This window comes from Bufo bufo, chromosome 1, assembly GCF_905171765.1.
Source record: "Bufo bufo chromosome 1, aBufBuf1.1, whole genome shotgun sequence".
In the NCBI taxonomy this organism is placed as follows: domain Eukaryota; kingdom Metazoa; phylum Chordata; class Amphibia; order Anura; family Bufonidae; genus Bufo; species Bufo bufo.
Genome location: NC_053389.1, coordinates 645,911,417 through 645,935,781, shown reverse-complemented (window position 1 = coordinate 645,935,781; position 24,365 = coordinate 645,911,417). Strand labels below are relative to the sequence as shown.

The window sequence follows — 24,365 nt, the reverse complement described above, 5'->3', positions numbered from 1 at the left end:
GGACATCTGTACAACTGGTCACACTATAAGTGGGTACTATTACTACCTGGGGACATTATGGTGGAACTTACTACTACTGGGGGCCCAATAGGGGGAATTATCACTTCTAGGGGACACAATAGTGGGTTTTATCACTATGTCACTAGAGGGGGAATTATTACTGGAGGGCTATGGGGAACATTACTACTATGGGAGTATTATTAATAAGCAGACTATGAAGGGCACTACTACTAACATAGGCACTCTGGGGGAGCATTATTACTAGTGGGGGTACCGTAGCGAGCACTATTACTATGACAGCACTCTGCCAGAGAAATATTACTGTCAGTGGGACATTTGGGAGCACTATTACTTTGAGGAGGCACCCTGGCAAAACATAAGAGCTATTTTTTGGAGACACTATGTTTGCGGCACTATTACTGTCAGGGGAACTATTTGCTACGAACAATTATTTTGGAGTGCATTGTGAGGCAATAATTATTGAAGGGGACACTATTTGTGTGGTATCAGTATTTTCAGGGGGATTATCTGTTTGCAATATATTATTTAGCAGCATTGGGAAGCACATTCAGCATAGTATTGGGAATAGCAGGAAGATGACACTGTGGGGGCAATATGATGGATAGTTTGTGTTGAAAAGGTGGGGAGGAGGATGTAAAAGTGAAGAACCTAAGAAGTCCGTATGGAAAACTATGCAGAGGCGTGTGGCTGGAAGAAGCTGCCATGGCAGTCTGGGCTGAATGGAGAGGATGAGGAACGAGAACGTCCATGGTTCAGAGGAAACGTCACTGGATGTAATAGTTATGTAATGCTGTATTGTCCTTTAAGTTTTATAGCATGGAACGCAACTTAAAAAGTAATAGCATCCATTATGAATCCCAATGTGGTGTCCATCATTATTACAGTAAGATTAGTGTTGTGCTTTTGTGCTATGCTTTCTGTCAAATCTGAAGGAACTCTGAGGAGGCTCAGAACAGAGACGCTGACAAAAATAGTCATCACTGTTAGCTTTCTTGGGGGTACTCCATTGGAACGTCTTTTCACTAGGGGCTACTTAGCATGAAAAGGTTGCAAAACACTACATTAGAGCAGGAATAATGCAAAACATGGCTATCTAGAAAGCTGTGTTTCATTATACATTGGAAATTCTGATCTATTAATTAAAAACAGAATTGCTTTATAACTGAACTGCCCAGAAGACTTCAATAGCTACATCATAAGGACCCATGCACATAACCATATGTATTTTGTGGTCCACAAATTGCGGATCCGCAAAAAACGGATACTGTCTGTACGCCTTTTTTGGGGGAGACCCATTGACTTCAATGGGACTGTGGTTTGCATTTTGCAACCCTGTATAGGACATGTTCTTTGCAGAATTTACGGAAATATGGTTGCAAAAAGCACGTGGATGATCCGTATGTCCATTCCACAAAAAGATCGAACATGTCCTATACTGGGCCACAAAACGCAGACTGGCATTTGCATTGCGGGTCAACAAAAAAATGAGCATGCAACACGGACAGTATTTAACCTTGTCAGAATTCTGGGGTACGCTCTATTAGGGAGGTCATAGAGGGCAGTCAGAACCCAGATAGGAGAGCCGTCCTTACATTACACGGGGGACCACTGATCTGTGGTATTACATTTCATATTACAATTCAGTCACAGCAGTGGAAATGTCTGGCTGGCCATAGCGTCTTTACCCATGTCATTTTGAAAGGGGTAAATGGGTATATGTATACATAAATTTTTTGCTATACTCTTTGCACTACTATAGACACTAATAGGATTTGAGAGAGCCAGTAAAATACAGTTCTCACTGTAGTGGCCTAGAGCGTCCACGTATTATATGGACAGCCATTCATTTTAATTGCAGCATGTGGTTTGAGATACAGTGATCTGTAGTTTGGTGCTGCAGCTTCTAACTGAAAATGGATTGTTTTCACAAGACTACCACTTTAAATGGGTTGTCTGAGCTAATTAAAAATCCCTGCAATAGCATTAAACAAAAATCATCTTATGCTCGACACCTTCTCCAGTGCTGGTCCGGTCCTCCTACCATTGCTTGTTTACAAACCGCATCGGGAAGTGCTGGTATACAGCACACAATCGCTGCAGCCCATCACTATTTTCCACAGTCTAAGGACAGTGATTGGCTGCAGAAGTCATGTGCTGTTCCCCTGTACGTCACCAACATTGTAAAGTGCAGGTGTACAGAATGCCACCACTGCAGCCAATCACAGTCCTTAGAGGTAGACTACTGAAGACAGTGATTGGCTGCAGCTGTCATGTGTATAAACTGGCACTTCCTGGTGTACTCTATAAACAAGCAGTGGTCGGAGAAGTAGACCAACTCTATAGAGAAAAGCACTGGAGAAGATGATTTTTATTTTTATTTTAGGTTATTCAAAGGCTTGTCCAAGACCTTTAATTATCTTATACCAACACAAGATATAATCAAACCATACAAAATTTTATTATAATCACTGTAATACACATGATTGACAAAACACAGGGTCAAAAACAAAATAAAAAAAACACTAGGGTTGGGGAGTGGACTGGTGGTGCTTGTATTTTGCTGTGGACTATATTGTGGTCAGTATAAATTATAACGTTGTCCCCCTCCCTTATTTTGGGAGATGTCACTAACTTTTGGTGATTAATATTAAAGGGAACCTGTCACCGGGATTTTGGGTATAGAGCTGAGGACATGGGTTGCTAGATGGCCGCTAACACATCCGCAATACCCAGTCCCCATAGCTCTGTGTGCTTTTATTGTGTAAAAAAAACGATTTGATACATATGCAAATTAACCTGAGATAAGTCCTGTCTCTGACTCATCTCACGTACAGGACTCCTCTCAGGTTAATTTGCATATGTATCAAATTGGTTTTTTTACACAATAAAAGCACACAGAGCTATGGGGACTGGGTATTGCGGATGTGCTAGCGGCCATCTAAAAAACCCATGTCCTCAGCTCAATACACAAAATCCCGGTGACAGGTTCCCTTTAAGCTGTATTGGCTCTTCACCTATCTGATACTGTGGCGGTGGTGATATTTTGTTTGATGTACGAACTCTTCTTGGTCTATCAACTTTGTAGCCGGTTGCTGTTGGTGCCAGTATCCATTTATTTACCTACAGTATTTATTTATTCTGGTTGCTGACCGCGCATTTGCACTTGATTCATTTTTTCAGTCCACCAATCATGCACCACCAACCCTAGTGTTTTTTTATTTTGTTTTTAACCCTGTGTTTTGTCAATCATGTGTATACAGTGCTTATAATAAAATAATACAATTTTGTATGCTTTGATTATATCTTGTGTTGGTATGTTATTTCATGTGATTTAGTAAGTATTCATGTATTCTTTTTGGTACTGACAATTTGACTATATATGGGTCGGATATATTTATATGGGAATTAGTTTTGGTGTTTCTTTAATTATCTTAGACAACACCTTTAAGGACAAGATTAAATCCATGCAGTTCTACCCTAACTTTATTGTAGTCCTGTTCCTCTGTTGACCTTTTTGGGGACGAACTGCAGCTTGAAAACAATGTAAAACTTTTGAAATAGGTCTGAATATTTTTTTTTCTGTGTGTAAAATAAATACATACAGTACATACAAATTATCTTACCAAAATGCAGTCCACTTTTGACTGTATGGATTTACTACAAGAGAGAGAGAGAAAAAAACAATAGTTACACTCATAGTAATGGCTGCAAACATCAACAAGAAATCTGTTCTTACGTGAAACTACACCACACATTTCAAAATCACTCCAACGAGTGGATAGAAAAGGCAGGTTATAAAGGGGTTAACATCATTTTAGACATTGTAGACATCAGAGCAGAGCAGAAGGAGCCACTATATCTGGTGGGAAATTCATCCGCCCCACGTCATTAGCATATTACTAAGACAGCTCGCGGCGTGCCCTTTAGAGACCTCTATTACAACCAGCTACCATACGTGCAGGCATGGGCTAGATGTGCAGACCTTACAACATTTGGAGACTCTATGCTTCACCTACAAACAAACCAAAGGGATATCTGGCTCTTCGAATTATTTTTTGCCTCGGGTATATAACTGGTTTCCTCCAGACTTGCTGACCTCCTTTTTACTGCAAAAATCGCCTGAGGATGACCGAGACGCTGCCAATTCAAAAAAACGCCAAGTCCACATAAGCCAATCACAAGGCAACGTCTACTTATCTGCTTTGATTTCATCTGCCTTGGGAACAGATTTTCACTGCTGAATTAACTATATCAAGTGACTAGACTGCTGGGACTAGAATTTCTATGTACAAATCAGGAGCAAATAAATATTAGTGCCGCCCCCCCATCTCTTTCTACTGCAACAGCTGCTGCTCCCACATCTGCCCCCACGGCTGCAGCTAAAAACAGCGCACAGACGGCAGAGCGCGGGATCCGACAACCAGAAATGTCATATTCATAGATAAACATCTTTACAATACAATATGATCCCTCAACTCCCTACATGGGCTTCCCCAGGAATATTGTATGCACGGATCCATACCTTGTATGTAAGGAGCCGGTCAGTAAAAAACCTATAAAAAGCTAGTCACAACAAACAGTACGATGCTGCACCACACAATGCTACCAAACCTATAGATGCTGAAGCAATGACACCTGCTGGTTACAGACAAGTACTACAGTCAGCTATATCTGAGGAGCAGCATAACCAGTTCAGCAACTTTGGGAATCCCATGTTTTCTTATACTGCATTCCAATTCAGCAATTTCTTACTCTTGCGATAATTTGTAACTGGCCTTTTGTTTTAATGATTTGTACATTGCTAGATATTGCAATGAAACGGATATTGTGGTCACATGTTAAAGAGGTGGGGGACCAAAATGTACATGATTGTTTTAAAGGGGTTCTCCAGGACTACAAAAAGATAGCTGCTTTCTTTTAAAAACAGCATCACACCTGTCCGCAGGTTGTGTGTGGTATTACAGGTTAGCCCCATTCACCTCACGGAAGCTAAGATGCAATGCCGGACAACCCATGGACAGGTGTGGCGCTGTTTTTGGGAGAGAGCAGCCATGTTTTTGTAGTCCTGGAGAACTTTAAATTGTCAGACTATCAAGCAAGCACAGTTGCTCAAACAATCGGCAGATCTTACATTTATTAAGAGTCACCTTTGGCTACCTGTACATGGTGCAGGAAATGCAAATGAAATCAGCACCAAAAGTGCATTAAAGACGCACATAAATCCGCACTATTTATCATGGTTGTGGTGTGTTTTTTTTGTGTGTTTTTTAAGCGTTTTTGTTGAGTACTTTGCGCTTATGTTAACAACCCCATTGACGTCTATGGGGCAAGCCACTATAACAAAAAAAATATATATATATATATGCGGAATCGCACAATTGACATGGATTTTAAAATTCACACGGTAGGTTAATTTCCACATATAAAATAATATGCAAAGTGTACATGAAATCTTGTTCTCAATCACTTTGCTGGTACAAAATATATTACATTGCAGTTCTTCTGTGAAAGGGGAAAAACTACTGTTACTATAGCTCGTCCCCCAGGGTGGTGTGCTGCTGACAAATGACAATATTGGTGCAGCACAGACGATCACTCAACAAACATTACGTTTGCTCATTTGTTAGGTGACCTGTGATACCTTTCCATGCGCCAGTTAGCGTCAACATTCATTTCTGATAGCCTATATACATGGGCCCATACAGAAGATTTTTAAAGGGAACCTGTCACCTGGATTTTGGGTATAGAGCTGAGGACATGGGTTGCTAGATGGCCGCTAGCACATCTGCAATACCCAGTCCCCATAGCTCTGTGTGCTTTTATTGTGTAAAAAAATTACGATTTGATACATATGCAAATTAGCCTGAGATGAGTCCTGTATGCGAGATGAGTCAGGGACAGGACTCATCTCAGGTTAATTTGCATATGTATCAAATCGTAATTTTTTTTACACAATAAAAGCACACAGAGCTATGGGGACTGGATATTGCGGATGTGCTAGCGGCCATCTGGCAACCCATGTCCTCAGCTCTATACACAAAATCCAGGTGGCAGGTTCCCTTTAAGGAGAGAGTTTACTAGAATTTACACTTTTAGGCAACTGAAATTAGTCGAATCATTCAAATTCTATAAGCATTTAGAGGAAAAGCTACATGGGGAGAGTCCATTGCGAATTTTCTGTACTGAAAAATCTGTTGCCTAGCTCGCCAAAGCCAGTGAATCCAGCAGGAAGGTGAAGTCCTTCCTTTATATTTCTCTTCCGACACAATACAGACTTTGGCAAAAAAAAAACTGCATCAAAAACTGTGACACCAGTGTATGACCACCCCAAGGGCCCATTCACACGGCAGGTTTTACAGCGTAATTTTAGCATGGACACCCACGCCAAAATTTCACCAGCAACCGCATCTTTTCTGCCTCCCATTTATTTAAATGGGACGCAGAGCTGAGAATCGCAGAGTGGTGGCTTAAAAGGGTTTTCCGAAGGGTAGGTCATCAGTATCTGATCAGTAGGGGTCCCTGGTGTTGTCCTGGGAGTGCCCCGGCCTTCTCACAACTTTTCCTGGGCCAGTGACATCATATTCATCAGACACATGGCCTAGGAGGTATCCTGAGTGCGATACCAAATACAGCTGCTATACAATGTACGGCGCTGTGCTTGGTGAGCACGGAGAAGGCTGCGGTGCTCACAGGAGCCTTCTCGAACGGTTGATCAGTGGGGGTCCCAGATGTCAGACCCCCACCAATCAGATATTGATGACCTACGATAGGTCATCAGTATAAAAATCCTGGAAAACCCTTTTAAAGTCATAGCTGCGCCCAGAACGGACATGTCCCTTCTCGGCCACGGCTATAAGCAGAAAGGGCGTGGCCGCAGGCAGGTTTTTGGCGTGGCTGTCCATGTCAAAATTACGCTGTAAAACCTCCTTTGTGAACGGGCTGTTAAAAATGCATAAAAAAAGCATGCGATTTTGTTGCCTTTTTCATGCAGTTGCAGGATTTTACAGTTGAAACATTTCTTTATATTGATGAAGTGTCTACTGGAAAGGTCATCAATAGAAGATTGGCAGGCGTCCAACTCCCGACCCCCACCGATCTGATATTGATGACCTATCCTGATAGGTCCTTGGTAGTTCCACTCATCTGCTTTTTATGAACTGGGCTAATTTGGCAAGAATCAGATCTCATTTATACCTGATTTATGTGTATGTGGTAGTGTGTGGTGTGGTGATGTCTTCACAGATGTTTTAATCATCTGTATGAAAGAAAATTACTACTCCCCCATGTATTACTTGTAGGATTTCTGTGGTACCTGGTCTACACCACAAGCTTCACAAGTAGTTCTCAATGCTATTCATGTTTGGTGCAGGATTACTTTTGACTGTCTATCTGGGAATAAGCACTTGTAGCTACCACAGAGCACAAAACTCAGTGAAGACCCGGGAGTGCTGGTATCTCGGGATCCATGCTGAGCATAGAAGTCATCCGTGTGCTTTCTGCACCCACGTGTCCGTTCCGCAAGAGATAGAACATGTCCTATACTTGTCCGTAAAGTGTGGATCACAGACACATTGAGATCAATGCATCCGCAACAAAATGCAGCATGCACACTGACCTCATCTGTGTTTTATGGACGTGTTGTTTGCAGACAGCAAAACAGACACAGTCATGTGCATGAGGCCTTATTCACAGGATAGGCCTTCAAAATCTGACTGGTGTGGGTCTGACTCCCAGCAGCTCCAGCGATCAACTGCTGGAAGGGGCTGTGCCGCTCAGTCGTGCATTGCAGGCTCTCTCTTAGCATGCGACTTCACGTCAATCAATCACATGGCCTTCGTTAGCGCTGGGCAATTAATCGAAAAATAACTGAAATCAAAATACAGCCCCATTAATCAACATAATCTTGTCCATCTTAACTATTTTAATTATTCTGGTTACACTTGTACTTCTCTACCTTGAGTCTCCCCTCCCCCTGTCTCAGGCTCCTCCACTTAATTCAACTGTGTCCTGCTTCCCCCCCACTGCTCCAGCTGCAGCCGCCTTCCCCCCCACTGCTCCAGCTGCGGCCGCCTCCTCCCACTGCTCCAGCTGCGGCCACCTCCCCCCCCACTGCTCCAGCTGCGGCCACCTCCCCCCCCACTGCTCCAGCTGTGGCCACCTCCCCCCACTGGTCAGGAGATGTCATCATGGTGATCTGTGCAGGAATGAGAAAAAGGAAAGAGAATGACTCCAGCCAGAAGAGATATCACCTGTAAGTCATTGAGTGGGGGTCTAAACTGGACTATTAATGACTGGGTCCTGTTGTAGCGATATTATTTGGCCTTTGTAAAGTGTTATTATTGGCAATGTTGGCCACGTATTCTGTAATATGTACTTTATTGTGTTTTATTATGTACGTGATTAACCTCTCCGCAACGCTAGCTTCCCCCGCTCGCCCCGAACCCCCCCACCGCACCCCCCAGGTCTGTGGAAAAAATGTTTTGCATGAAACTGGTCCCTAGTGCAAAAAAGGTTGGGGACCATTTATTTAAGTAATATTTTAGCCCTGATGTCCTCTGTAAGCTGCAGCTACTTATGAAGGAGTTTGTACACACACTGTATGACTTTTAGTATTCTCCATTCTACTTCACAAATCTGCAATTTTTCAATGTGTTTACTTAAAACAGGCCTTCATGTCTCACAACTCAATGCATACGGAGTCAAGAGGTCTTGCACACTTTCCATTCAGAAGATATCACTCCATCATTCCCCTGAGAGGGGTCAGAAGAGTGAAAGCTAGGGGTCATCAGTTGGAATAACTCCCAAAGGTTATTAATCCATCTTTTGTCCTCAATGTATGAAACAAAAGGCCCTTTATGACCGCTGTCAGCGAGTGCTTATGACTAGTATTTTATGACACAAAGGCATTCTTCTCAGTGGGATGGTAATATCAAAATGGATGCCTGCTTAATACTGATTTAAGGTTGACTTGCAATGCCAATGTCTTGCGTCTCAATGTGTCTTCTCTATAAGTCTTTGTGTTGCTGCCTTTTCAGCTGGTGTCAAGTGAGGCGAAAGAACATTGAGGGCGAGAAGAAAGAGCAGAAAGCCCCATATGATGGAGTGAAGCTCTCCTACGGCATGACTATAGCATGACAATGTGCAGACCGGTATTGAAGGCACTGCATTTCATGATACAAAAGCATACACAGAACCTATCACAGCAAACAAACTCTATAGTAAAACGCAACCTTTAATATATTCACACAAAAAAAAAAAATATATAAATCCCAATAAAAGTCTGCTCAATACACTGGCGATCCAACGGATCTCACAATATAGTGAGAGAGTGGGAACCGCACGGTTCGCCCGCTGTGGCCCCGTTACCTTCTCCCGTGCTGTATGGTAATTGCTACTATCGGGACACCAGGGAGGAGTCTGCCCTGTTTCTCCCTGGGCGTTCCTTCTCCCTGGCTGTAGCGCTGTCCAATCGCAGCACAGTGCGTCACAGCCAGGGAGAAGGAACGCCCAGGGAGAAACAGGGCAGACTCCTCCCTGGTGTCCCGATAGTAGCAATTACCATACAGCACGGGAGAAGGTAACGGGGCCACAGCAGGCGATAATAGTAAGTGCAGTGAGATCCCTGGGCGTCGCGCTACATATACAGATAGTTATCTTACAATGTTTGGACCCATGAAAGGTCCTCTTTAATACATTGGTGGCCCGCCCCGTCCCTTCCACCACCCCCGTGCATCTTACTGCCAGCCAGCTAGAATCATTATGCCCGTCCACCAAGTTCCGGGAACTGGAAGTCCGAAAACAGAGGAGCGCCGCGCGGGAGTTGGGACAGGGACCGGACCACACCTCACGGGTTGTGGACAACTGAGGCGGTGCCAGTGACAGTCTCTGAATCCGCCACTGGCTCAGTATGCAAAAAATCCTAAATTCAGATAAATGCGGCAGTTAATTGGATCAAGATTGGGGTACGCATGGCTTTCACGATGGGACTAGGAAGCCATCAAAAGCACCCAGTCAGTCACTACCCACAGTTCAGCCATAAGAATAATAAGATGGCAAATTTTGGTCTAGCTTTGTCTACAAGCCGAGCACCCACCTCAAGGAAGACGACTCCATATCTAGGTGGCTAAGCCATGAAGATCCCTGCAATAAGCACCAAGCTCTACACTTCTGACACATTTTACCAGTAGTAAACATTCCAGTTCTTCAGGGGACCAAAGACATGTAGATGAATGGGTCAACTGGCACCTCTGATGTCTGGTGCCAGTATAGTTTGATTTTTTTGCATACTGAGCAGGATTTCATTGGGATTTATACACTGATATTATCATTACTTGTGTGGGGAACTCATTTTTGATAAATACATTAAAGGTTACATTTTAATATAGAGCTTATTGTTTGCTGTGATAGGTTACTATTATACCCTTCTATACTATCTTAGGCTAGTTACACATATGGGGCCGTGTATTCTGGCAGACGACAACCTCTGCGTTCTCTACCGGAACAGCCTGCCGGAGGCTCTGCGGCATATGTGAAACTAGCCTTATACAGTGACAAGTAGAAGCAGATACAGAGAAGATACCCAGACCCGAAAGCAAAAAATATTTCTCCTAAACATAAAAAATACAGGGTCCTGAAATCAGATGCTACATAATCCATAGAATAAAATGCCTGCTCCTAGCACACAAAAAAAAATCTTGTTCTTGCTTTATGTTATCGTGTACTTATAGTGGGGAATGTGTTTCGGCTTACAAACGAGGAAAATTTTGAGACTTTTGTTTGAGCTTTCACATTTTAAAACAGCGATGGGGAAACTGGGCAGGGCTTAAAGGGGTTTTCCAGGAGTATAACATCCAGGTCATTAATATCTGATCGTTGGGGTCCAACCAGCTGGTTGAAGAGGCCATGGAGCTCCAGAGAACATTGTGGCCTCCTCACATTCTTTCAAGCACAGCGCTGCACATTGTATAGTGGCTGTGCTTGGTATTGCAGCCTCATTGACTTGAATGGGACTGAGTAGCACATAGGCCATGTGACTGATGAATGTGAAGTCAATGTCCTAGGAAGAGGCTGTAGCACTCAGCGGAGCACCACGGACTCTTCAAGAAGCTGACTGTGGGGGTGCCAGGATTCTGACTAACAATCAGATATTCAAGATGGGTCATCAATATTGTAGTCCCAGAAAACCCCTTTAATCCAGAACCTGTTACCTGCTAAAACTTTAAATGTGCGCCGTTCCACTGAGTAATCCAGTGCTATTTCTATCTCTGTTGTCCCCTCTCCTCGCAGTTCCTAAATTATTATCCCAGTAGTGTCGGTCCATGGCGCTTAGTGCTCAAACGGGAGTGATCTTGACTGCTCTGATGACGCTCTCCATCACAGCAGTAACGATTACTCCCCCTTGAGCAGTGAATGCCAGGAGCTGCTCCCTTGGCTATACACGGCCACATCTGCATAATTGTGCACCAGAAAATACCGTCCCTGGTAATTTGGCAAGTGGAGGCGACAGAGGAAAAAAAGTAGCCCTGGATTACTCAGTGGAGCGGATGCAGATTTAAAAGGTTTTAGTGTATAAACCATGTTCATGGCCTTCACTAGGCAGAACAGTATTGTAATTTCTTGTAAAATTCTTTTTATTAAAGTTTTTTAAAACAAATAAAACAAAAAATGCTTTTCCATGATACAACAGTATTGTAATTTCTATAGTTTTTTTGGTATGCAAGACTTTTAGTTTTCATTCCATTTTATGTCAGGCAAAGAAATATTTAAAAAAAAAAAGGAATTCTGCCATTTGTTTGTTTTTTTTTGTTGCCATTTTTTGATATTTTAATAGTCTGGACATTTTCAGACCCAGGAATGCAGATTATATAAATTTTTTCCTTAATTTTTTTTAAAATAATAAACGGGAAAAGTTTTTTCAACTTTTTGTACTATAAAAAAACAACAACACTCTGGCAGAAGTAAGAAGGGGGGCGATCGGTAACAGAGGGATTAAACGCAGCAGACGGTGGCAGCTGTGCAGTCTATGGAGTGGGCTCAGCTCCTGAAATACGCCTTGGACAGGGTGTGTAATAAAACAACCTGACCCTCTATTCTAAAGCCCCGCAGGGGGTATTTTGAGCTGTATTCCCATGTACAGTTATAAACAAGCCAGTAACACAGGATCATTTTTTCAGTACCATCTGTAACCAAATAAGTGCTAGGATTTGGTAATCTAGAGCACTGCCCTGTACTTATGACTGCAAAACGAGGCAACTCAATACTAGCCACTGACATCTGAGAAAAACAACAAGTGGCAGGACGTCAGTCTTCAATATAAAATTATACCGCAGGCAGCGTCTCCTGACAGGTCTGTTTAAGTCAATACTTGTATTCCCCCAGGAAAGAACAACCCTGAGTAAGGCCTCTTGCACACGACCGTATGGCTTTTTCAGTATTTTGCGGTCCGCAAAAAACAGATCCGCAAAAAATACGAATGACGTCCATGTGCATTCTTTTTTTTGCGGAACGGAACAGCTGGCCCCTGATATAACAGTACTATCCTTGTCCGTTATGCGGACAATAATAGGACATGTTCTATCTTTGAATGAAACGGAAAAACGGAAATGGAAGGCATACGGAGTACCTTGAAATAAATGGTTTCGTATACGGAACGTAAACGGGGAAAAAAAAACCGAATAAACTGAAAACTGGGCGTTACTGTGTCACACGCTCAGATATTGTCCAATCAGTGCTAACAGTGTCAATGTGTAGGGACACGCCCCAACGTCCCTTTGACATGAAGGAATAATTGAGGTTTGAATCAACATAGCTTACCACTACGTTACTTGTTATTTGATGGGGGAATACAAGTATTTACTAAAAACAGACATAGTGTTGCAGTCAAGTACTATTTATTAATATCTAAAGGAGCTTTGAAAAATGAAAGGTGGAATCTGGTTGCTATGGGCAGATAAGCCAGTTCTACCTTTGATAAATCTTCCCCTTTATGTATCTGTAATCTATTTTTTATTAGGATGGTTTCACACTACATTTATTTATTTTTCTCAAAAACACCAGGTTTTCTGGGTTTCTTTTTTTTTTTGGGATGGAGTTAAAGAAAAACAACATGGTCAGATGCTACTGGCCAACAGGAAATTAAAGGGTAACTGTCATGATTTAATTTAAAAAAAAAACAATTTTAGCATATGTTACTGCTGCAGCAGCAGCATTATGCATAAAGCAATCTTTAGTTTCTTCACATACCACTGTTTTCCTTGAGTTTTCCCCTTAGTTATGGCTGTTTAAACATTTACAATATGAGGACCTTCTCAAGATGGCTCCTCTGCCAGTTCTCTGAGGCCAAAACTGCATTCCCTCAGGTCACATACAGACATGCTGTAGCCAGCAGCTTTCTGCCAGCCAATCAGATTGGATTACTGAGAGACACGCCTCCTCACTCTGAAGTCTAATGCAGGCATGCAGTGTGAAGGACCGCCCCTCTGTCCTCCTAGCCGGAGACAGATGAGCCATAGCAACGGTCTTTTAAGGGAGTAGTGGAAAGGGACAGAGGACATTAATGAAAGCTGTTATTATAAGGTAATTACAGATCTTTCGACAATCATTGACAGACTAACTCAGGTGTACATGCCTAGCTCTAATAAACTAGCAAATAAAAAAAATATGACAGTTATCCTTTAACAGTTTAACGACCCAGGACGAGAAGGCTCGTCCTAAATCGCCGGCACTTAACGCTAGAGGACGAGCATTCTCGTCCTGCGGTCCTTCCTCCCCCCCCCACGTGCGGTGCAGCGATCAGCGGCAGAGATCCGGCTGTTACTGACAGCCGGATCCCTGCTGCATCCACCAGCATCGGTGATGATGCAGATGTCGGTGGATTAACCCCTCATATGCCGTGGTCAGTGCTGATCGCGGCATATGGGAGGTCTGTGCTCCCTCACCTCATCCATCGGTCCCCGCACTGCTGTGGAGGGGACTCGATGGTTGCCATGGCAGCCCCAAGCCATTCCAAGGCTTGGGGCCTGGCATGTACGGAGGCTTAAAGAGGACCTTTCACCCATTATGACATTGTGAACTAAGTATACAGACATGGAGAGCGGCGCCCGGGGATCTCACTGCACTTACTATTATCCCCGGGCGCCGCTCCGTTCTCATGCTATGACCTCCTGTATCTACGGTCACAAAGTTATGGTAGGCAGAGATTTCAGTCACTAAGTTATGGTAGGCGGAGTCAGCCCTTGTTCTGCTGTAGCGCTGACCAATCGCATTGCAGAGCTCACAGCCTGGGAGAAAAGAACCTCCCAGGCTGTGAGCTCTGCGCTGCGATTGGCCAGCGCTACAGCAGAACAAGGGCTGACTCCGCCTACCATAACTTAGTGACTGAAATCTCTGCCTACCATAACTTTGTGACCGAAGATACCGGAGGGCATAGCGGGAGAACGGAGCGGCGCCCAGGGATAATAGTAAGTGCAGTGAGATCCCCAGGCGCCGCTCTCCATGTCTGTATACTTAGTTCACAATGTCATAATGGGTGAAAGGTCCTCTTTAAGAGGCCCAGCCCCCAGGCTGGGTCTCCTAGGCAACTGTCAGCGTCTTACAGTGTAAGCCACTAACAGTTCAATACAGCACAATACAGATGTATCGTGCTGCATTGAAACAGGGATCAGACCCTGTAATGTTTAAGTTTCAAGTTAAAAAAAAAAAAAAAAAAAAAAACGTCCTTTTCCAAAAATAAAGTAAAATAAAATTGTAAAAAAAAAAAATAGGGAAAAATAGGGAAGAGACATATAGACATATTCGGTATCGTCGCGTCCGTATTGACCAGCTCTATAAACATATCACATGACCTAACCCCTCAGATGAACACCGTAAAAAATAAAAAATAAAAACTGTGCTAAATAAAAAAAAATTGTCACCTTACATCACAAAAAGTGTAATAGCAAGCGATCAAAAAGTCATATGCACCCCTAAATAGTGCCAAACAGTCATCTCATCCCGCAAAAAATGAGACCCTACCTAAGATAATTGCCCAAAAACTGAAAAAACTATGGCTCTCAGAATATGGAGACACTAAAACATGATTTTTTTTTGTTTCAAAAATGAAATCATTGTGTAAAACTTACATAAATAAAAATAAAAAGTATACATATTAGGTATCGCCGCATCCGTATCGACCGGCTCTATAAAAATATCACATGACCTAACCCCTCAGGTGAACATCGTAATTTAAAAAAAAAAAAAAAAAAACGGTGTAAAAAAAAAAGCCATTTTTTGTCATCTTACATGACAAAAAGTGTAATAGCAAGCGATCAAAAAGTAATATGCACCCCAAAATAGTGCCAATCAAACCGTCATCTTATCCCGCAAAAAATTAGACCCTACCTAAGATAATCGCCCAAAAACTGAAAAAACTATGTCTCTCAGACTATGGAGACACTAAAACATGACAAAAAAAACGGTGCCAAAACAGCTATTTCTTGTTACCTTGCCTCACAAAAAGTGTAATATAGAGCAACCAAAAATCATATGTACCCTAAACTAGTACCAACAAAACTTCCACCCTATCCCGTAGTTTCTAAAATGGGGTCACTATTTTGGCGTTTCTACTCTAGGGGTGCATCAGGGGGGCTTCAAATGGGACATGGTGTCAAAAAACCAGTCCAGCAAAATCTGCCTTTCAAAAACTGTATGGCATTCCTTTCCTTCTGCGCCCTGCCGTGTGCCCGTACAGCAGTTTACGACCACATATGGGGTGTTTCTGTAAACTACAGAATCAGGGCCATAAATATTGAGTTTTGTTTGGCTGTTAACCCTTGCTTTGTAAAAGTAAAAAAAAATATTAAAATGGAAAATCTGCCAAAAAAGTGAAATTTTTAAATTGTCTCTATTTTCCATTAATTCTTGTGGAACACCTAAAGGGTTAACGCCGTTTGTAAAATCAGTTTTGAATACCTTGAGGGGTGTAGTTTCTAGAATGGGGTCATTTTTGGGTGGTTTCTATTATGTAAGCTTCACAAAGTGACTTCAGACCTGAACTGGTCCTTAAAAAGTTGGTTTTTGAAAATTTCAGAGAAATTTCAAGATTTACTTCTAAACTTCTAAGCCTTGTAACGTCCCCCAAAAATAAAATGTCATTCCCAAAATGATCCTAACATGAAGTAGACATATGGGAAATGTAAAGTAATAACTATTTTTGTAGGTATTAATATGTATTATAGAAGTAGAGAAATTGAAACTTGTAAATTTGCAAATTTGGTATTTTTTTACGAATAAAAATGAATTTTTTGGACTCCATTTTACCAGTGTCATGAAGTACAATATGTGACAAAAAAAAAAAAAAACATCTCAGAATGGCCTGGATAAGTCAAAGCATTTTAAAGTTATCACCACATAAAGTGACACTGGTCAGATTTGCAAAAAATGGCCTGGTCCTGAAGGTGAAAATGAGCCCGGTCCTTAAGGGGTTAAGTGGTTCTAAGGGCTTTGTGCTGTGACCCTGTGGAGGAGAGATCGTTTGGTCACTATATGCAGCTGAACGGGATGACCAGAGAACACATCTGTTTGGGACTGGAAGATCCTGCAGCTGGTTTGGGTACAGTTGCATCTGGAGCACAATAGAGGGGTAAGTACTTCCGAAATTATTTTTCCTTCACAGGGTCAGAACACTGCAAGTAATTCTTTGAAGTCTAGAGATCCCCATTAACCCCTCTATAACGCTGCTTTTTGTAGGGGCGTTTAAAGATAGTCCAAAACATTAGCTTTTTTTTTTTTAATCCCTTGTCATTTTTTTCAAATCACACCATGCTCTAGGTGCGGCACTTTACCATGTACTTCTCTATAGGGGAAAAAAAAAATCTGAAAAATAACATGTGGCTAAAACATCCCACAGAAAAAGCCCACAAGCTAGGTGTGGCGGCACCAATACTGTATACCATTTCCATTCTGGCTTTATACAATGACATATGTATAGAATCCATGTTGGGCCAACAGTAATAGTATATCGCATTGTTAGACCTTCCCTCTCCCACAGACTCTAATTTTATTTAAAAAAATAGGAAAAATTCCAGCACTGTTGCCAATGGACAGAAACATTGCACTTTATTAATCCAAAATGAGAAGAGTCCAACAGGGAGCAAAGGATACATAGTTCCCATGCTTTGGCATATAGCCTTACTTAAAAGGTGTTGCGTTTACAAAAAGTTGTCCCTAGATCGCGGATAACTATCAGATCCGTGGGGATCTTAGCCCTGTACTTTGCTATCTCTGGTGCTCCCACAGAAATGAATAGAGCGGAGGTGCTCTTTTCCAACCAGCTGCTCCGTCCATTTCAGGGGGCTCCACGGCGCCCGTTCTCATGATTGGTGGGAGTATCAGCGGTAGAACCCCCACCAATCTGATAGTTAAACCCTATCTTGTGGATAGGAGATAACTTTCTATAAACAGAATACCTCTTTAAAAGGAATGTGTCACCAATTTTTTGTTGCCTGTTAAAACCAGAAAGTGACATCGATCCTTTATTCAAATATTTTTTTTTCTGATTGTAGATTTTTCTTATTTGGTTTCCTGAACATGATTATGGGGGCTGCCATCGAGCCGTTCATAACAGCATTTATTGAATTGACTTACAGTAGTCACATGGACCATAGACACATATCTGTCATTCTAATCCTGTTTGTAATGATAAGCAGATAACTGCAGTAAAATGATCTATACAGACCAAGAAGTGGTGCTTATTATTGAGCTTACTGGCCAAAGTGAAGACTGTAGGATTTTATGGCTTTTGTTTAAATATAGAGATTGACATGGGAAATAATAACATAATAACATTTTTTTAAATAACTATCATTAAAAAAAAATTAACCCCTTGGATACCTGAGATTTTTTCATTTTTGCATTTACATTTTTCTTCCTTGTCTTGACAGAGCCATAACTTTTTATTTTTCCCTTTACATTAGCCATATGAGGGCTTGTTTTTTGCGGGCCAAGTTGTATTGTCTAATGCCACCATTTAATATGGCATTCAATGTAGTGGGAAAGCAGAAAAAAATTCCAAATGGGGTGGAATAGGAAAAAAAAAAAAAAAAAAAACAATTGCACCACTTTTTTAGCCCTTTATTATCTGGGTCAGTACAATTACAACAATACCACATATGTATATGGGTGTTTTTGTTTTTTGTTTTTTATGGCAACTATAAAGACATTAGGGGAGACAACCTAATCAAATATTGTCAGGAACAAAATGGCGTACATGCTTTGCGCTATATTTCTTTAAAACACATTTACGCACTTTTACTCACTCAACAAAGGTGTGACTTAGCATAAGGGCCGTGGCTTCGTGGGAAAGGGGGTGTGACTTAACTGTGGCACCATGCGAAATAAAATGCAAAGACTATTTTAACCCTTCGTGACCAGGCCTAATTTTGTGAATCTAACGTGTCACTTTATGTGGTTATAACTTTGGAATGCTTTTACTTATGCAAGCAATTCCGAGACGGTTTTCTAGTGACACGTTGTACTTCATGTTAGGGTCCATTCACACGTCCGTAGTGCATTGCGGATCCGCAATTGCGGACAAGAATAGGACATGTTCTATTTTTTTCCGGAGCCGTGGACGGGAAGATCGGCGGCGCGCTCTGGAAACGCGGATGCGGAGAGCATATTGTGTGCTCTCCGCATCCATTCCGTCCCCATACAGAATGAATTGGTCCGCATCCGTTCCGCAATTTGCGGAACGGATGCGGACCCATTATTAGGGACGTGTGAATGGAGCCTTAGTGGGAAATTTGAGATGTTTTATATTCATTAAAAAATCCCAAATGTACTGAAAATTTGGAAAATTTCACTAGTTTCTAAATTTGAATCTCAACCGGGCTCATAAGGTAAGGAGCGCCATATGGTTTTTGGAGGGCCGATTTTGCTGGAATAGTCTTTGGGAGACATGCTGCATTTGAAGAGACCATGAGGCACCCCTACAGTGAAAACACCCAAAAAGTGACCCCATTTTGGAAACTACACCACCCAAAGAATTTTTAATGCATGAAGTGAGCACCCAACAAGGGTTTCATAGAATAACACTTAGGTGTGAAAATGAAACATTACAAGAAAATGGTGCTTTCTTTTTCACAAGGGATAAAAGGAGAATATCACCCCACAATTTCTTACCCATTTTCTCCCGAATACAGAAACACCCCATTTGTGGTGGTAAACTGCTGTATGGGGATACGCCAGGGCTCAGAAGGAAAGGAGTGGCATCTAGATTTTGGAACATGGAATTTGCCAAAATGAACTTTAAGGGTCATAACTATTTTTTTGTTCACTGAGCTGTGTGAGGGCTCATTTTTTTGCGACACAAGCTATAGTTTTTATTGGCACCATTTTGGGGTACATTTGGCTTTCTGATCTCTTATCTCATTTTTTTGGAGAAGTGAGATGGGCAAAAATTCTGTCAGTGTTACTTATTTTTATTTTTTTATGGGGTTCACCGTGTGGTATATATGATGGAAGTTTATTCTACAAGTTAATACAATTAGGTCGATACCAATTTTATATAGTTTTTTTCACGTTTTATTACCTTTTTCTTAAAAATCTGTTATATTTTGCATCTCTATATTCTAACATTGATAACATTTTTAAATATAATGTTTTGGGGGAGGTGAGGTGACTAAAAAAATAGATCTTTTGGTGTAATTTTGATAAACTTTTTTACTGTGTTTACCAGATGGGGTAGATCATTTGATATCGATACCAAATATTTATTTTAAAAAATATATATATTTTTTAGAAATTTTAAATTACTTGATTAAGGGAAAGGGGGGGATTATTATTATTTTTTTATTTGAAAATGTTTTTATTTTTTGTATTTTACACTTTGTGTCCCGCATAAGGTCATTTAAGGCACATTTAACATCACTTTTTTTTAGCTGTTGATTTCTCCTATAACTGGGGCTGACATTTTGGCCCCCAGCTCAGCTGCAATCTCTGAATGAACGTTTCAGAGATATGTCCTGACAACCAGGAAGTTTATAGTCTATGGGTCGTCAGGAACTGGTTAAACTAAGCCAACAGTTGGTGTAAAGTTATACAAGACAGTCTAGTGTAGTTTTAGACTTTACATTGTCTTATTAAGCCCCCTTCACACTAAAAAGGCAAGTTCTAATGTGAATGGGGAGATCCCAACTCTCCCCCAAAGGATTGGGCAAACAGAATATTTTTCCCTTGTCCTTTTATCCTAGAAGATAATCTGCTGGCAGGGGCTTTCTTCTCTCCTAATCCCCCCCACCCCCCCCCCCCCCGTTGACAACACATATATGCTTGGCCGAACAGAAAATGTATGTGTATGGTTGAGTCGGGAGATATATGCTGTGTGCTGAATGATCGTTTGGCTGACAGCTATTGACTGCAGGCCATTGTGTAAACCCAGTCTAAGGGCTCATGCGCACAAACGTATTTTCTTTCCATGTTAGTTCCTTTTTTTTTTTTCCGGACACATGTATCAACTGGCCTGGGCGGGGCTAAGCTCCATTCAAGTGAACAGAGCTTAGCCGCGCCCAGGCCAGTGATACTGGTCGTGACGTCACTGGGCCTGCGGTAAACAGTGAGAAGGCCGCGGCGCTCCTGCCTGGAACAGGTAAACAATGAAGGGAAGGCTGCATCCGCAGAGTTCTCTTCAAACAGCTGATCCGCGGGGGTGCCGGGTGTTAGACTCCAACTGATCTTATATTGATGACCTATTCTGAGGATAGGTCATCAATATTAAAATCCCAAGGGGTAAATGGTTGGAGTGGTATAAATCTATATCCAATGATCCAGTTAGAGAGTGATACATGTGTACCCTATATAGTGGACCTTCTTAAGGAACATATACACCCTGTTTATTCTCGGCTGATATTGTCAAAGACAAGATTCACGGTTATTTATTCTATAGCAGGTATAATATGGAATGTTTGATTTACATCATTGAGCCATGTACTAAGTCAAAGGAAAGTTTCTGGCTTATGTGTGCCTATTTCTACAACTTTTCTACGTATGCCTATCCTTGCATGTAATACTGAAAATGATGATTATATGACCAGCATTGACTATGGAGTAGTTTATTGTTAAATGTTACCACTCATTAATGTCTTAACATTTGCTGAAATGATGACAAGAAATAAAATAAAGATTTGACAAAAAAAAATAAAAAAATCCCAGAAAACCTATTCGCTACCAGCTCCGTACATGTACGGCGTTGGAGAGAAGTACAAACACAGCGTCATTGCCGGCGGGTCTCCTCTGTTTCCAACAACAGAGACCAGTGGCTAATGACTGTGACCGGCAATAATGCCGATCGCGGTCATTAAAGCCTTTAGATGCCGTAATCAAGTGAGATCACGGCATCTAAAAGGTTAAAAAACCAGGAAGCTAGTGCTTCCGGGTTTCTTACTGGCATCCTCTGAGACCAATGAGGATGCTGGTAATTGATTTTAATGTGCTGGGTCTCGCTGAAGAGACCCAGGGCATTTAAGCTGCAATTCTTATTTTGGCCAGCAGGTGGCAGGCCAACATAAGAAATTAGCAATTCTGAACAATTAAGGCTACTTTCACACCTGCGTTTAGGTCGGATCCGTCTGGTATGTGCCCAGACGGATCCGCACCTATAATGCAAACGCTTAGATCCGTTCAGAACGGATCCGTTTGCATTACCATGAACAAAAAAAAAATAATAATTTTATTTTTTTTTTTTGTTCATGGTAATGCAAACGGATCCGTTTTGACTTTACATTGAAAGTCAATGGGAGACGGATCCGTTTGAAAATTGAGCCATACTGTGTCAACTTCAAACGGATCCGTCCCCATTGACTTACATTGTAAGTCTGGACGGATCCGTTTGCCTCCGCACAGCCAGGCGGACACCCGAACGCTGCAAGCTGCGTTCAGGTGTCCGTCTGCTGAGCGGAGCGGAGGACAAACGGTGACAAACTGATGCATTCTGAGCGGATCCGCATCCACTCAGAATGCATTAGAGCTGGACGGATCCGTTCGGGGCCGCTTGTGAGAGCCTTCAAACGGAACTCACAAGCAGAGCCCCGAACGCTAGTGTGAAAGTAGCCTAATGCATCTAAAAAATCCATGATTGTTCCTTTTTTTAAAAAAAAATTGGATTTTGTAGGCTCAAATACGAGCTTCAAAATCATTTAAAAAAAAGTTAAAATACCTCATAAATTACAAAAAAATATAAAACATCATGGGTACTATTAAAATATAAAAATATTTTTCCAATACGGTGAATGGAAAAATGGGTTAAAATGGCCAATTTGCCTTTTTTTCATTGATTCTCTTACCCATAAAAATTTAATAAAATGCAATCAAAAAGTCACACACACTCCAAAATGGTATCAATAGAAACTACAGATTCTCACAAAAAATCATCCCCCATACAGCTCAGTAGACATAACTATAAAAAAAAAAAAGTTATGGGGGTCAGAATATGGTAATGTCAAAAAAAAAATATTTTTTCTCAAAGTTTACATTTATTTTCACACTATTTAGGCATAAAAACCTATACATATGTTGTATCGTTGTAATCGTACTGACCCAAAAAATGAAGGGCACAGGTCAATTTTGCCGCAAACAGAACGCCGTGGGAACAAAACTCGTAAAACAGTGGAGGAATTGTGTTTTGTTTTTCCAATTCCACCCCATTTGGAATTTTTTTCCCCACTTCACACTACACTGTATGCCATATTAAATGGTGGCATTGGAAAGTACAACTTGTCCCACAAAAAATAAGCCCTCTATAAATAAGCTATGTGAACGGAAAAGTAAAAAAGTTATGGCTCAAGGAAGATAGGGAAGAAAAATTAAAACACAAAAACCTTCGGTATCCTAAGGCCTAGTTCACATGAACGTTTGTGATCCGTGGCCGTATTGCGGGCCGCAATACACGGCCACAGTTCCGTGTGCATTCCGCATCACGGATGCGAACCTATTCACTTCAATGGGTCCGCAAATCCAGAATAGCGGAACGGCCGCACGGAACGGGACCCCTCGGAAGCACTACGGAGTGCTTCCGTGGGGTTGCGTCCCGTACTTCCGTTCCGCAAAAAGATAGAACATGTCCTATCTTTTTGCGGAACGGGCAGATCGCGGACCCATTAAAGTGAATGGGTCCGCGATCCGATGTGGCTGACCTACGGCCGGAGATCGTGCCTTGCGGCCCGCAGCAAGGGCACGGGTCACACACGTTCGTGTGAACTCGGCCTAGGGGTTAAAAAAAATAATTTAATCATCGTCACATCCCAAAACGCCCGAACTATTAAAATACGTACGGTATGTATTTATCTTGTATGGTGAATTTCAGAACATGGAAGAAAAAAAAAAAAAAAAAAGTAGCCGATTCGCTATTTTTTCCCTGCTTCACCTTAAAAAATGAAATTGAATCAAAATTATCAAAGTCATACACATCCCAAAATGGTATCAAGAAAAACTACAGATCATCCAGCAAAAAATGAGCCCTCACACAGTTCCATAGATTTAACTATAAAAAGTTATGGGGGTCAGACTATTGCAATGTAAAGAAAATAGTCTTTTTTTTAAAGTTTATATAATATTTTTCCAATTATAGTGAATGGGGCCAGATGGCGATGCGTTTGCCTCCAGCAAAGCCGGAATGCAGAGATCCAGCAGGCTCTTAAACACAAATGTGAAACAGGCCTAACAGGTCAGGTATAAAATGGTGTCATTAGAAAGTACGGTATTACTTGCCCAGCAAAAAAAAAAAACACGCCCTCATGTGTCTATATGAATGTAAAGGCTCCTAGAAGGCAGGAAGTAAAAAAAACAAAATAAAGGAATATTTCCAGGGTCTTAAGGAATTAAGAAGAGGAATAAAAACACCTGAATAAAGTCAGTAAGAGGGTGTTAGTAGCACAGTGATGTGCTCTTCCAAGTCTAGACTGCTACTTCATCCATGGGTAAAGACGCCTGATGTTATTCCTGTATATTTTTTTCCTATCAAGGCTGGGGATCGCATCCAAGTGTCAAGCAAGATATATTTGGACTAGACAAATAAACAGCTCAGAGCTGGCAATAAAAAGCCCAGATTAGATGCAGTTCCCAATTTACTGAAAAACATGGGAACAATCTTGATGTCTGTCAGGCAAACTGGATATTCCATCACATACAGACACATAACGCTAAAACACTGGTCAACCTAACAGAAAAATGTATCAGGCACACTTTGTGAGTTATATGCAGAGGCACAATACCATGGTGCTTCTTGCCCAAAGACCTGAAGTATCCCTCCAGATGGTATCAGCTTTCAGGCACTGGAAAATGACTGCTCTGGCTGACACAGGACAGAAAGAGGT

At 41.6% G+C, this 24,365-nt stretch overlaps 1 protein-coding gene across 1 annotated transcript in view; it reads right to left on the bottom strand.

Annotated features, from left to right (window-relative positions):
* Positions 1-24,365, bottom strand: part of RFX7 (regulatory factor X7) — a 99,595-nt gene that overhangs the window by 53,467 nt on the left and 21,763 nt on the right. The window contains exon 2 of the mRNA XM_040413912.1: positions 3,645-3,678. Within this exon, the coding sequence (XP_040269846.1) occupies positions 3,645-3,678 (34 nt within the window). The remainder of the gene's footprint in view (positions 1-3,644; positions 3,679-24,365) is intronic.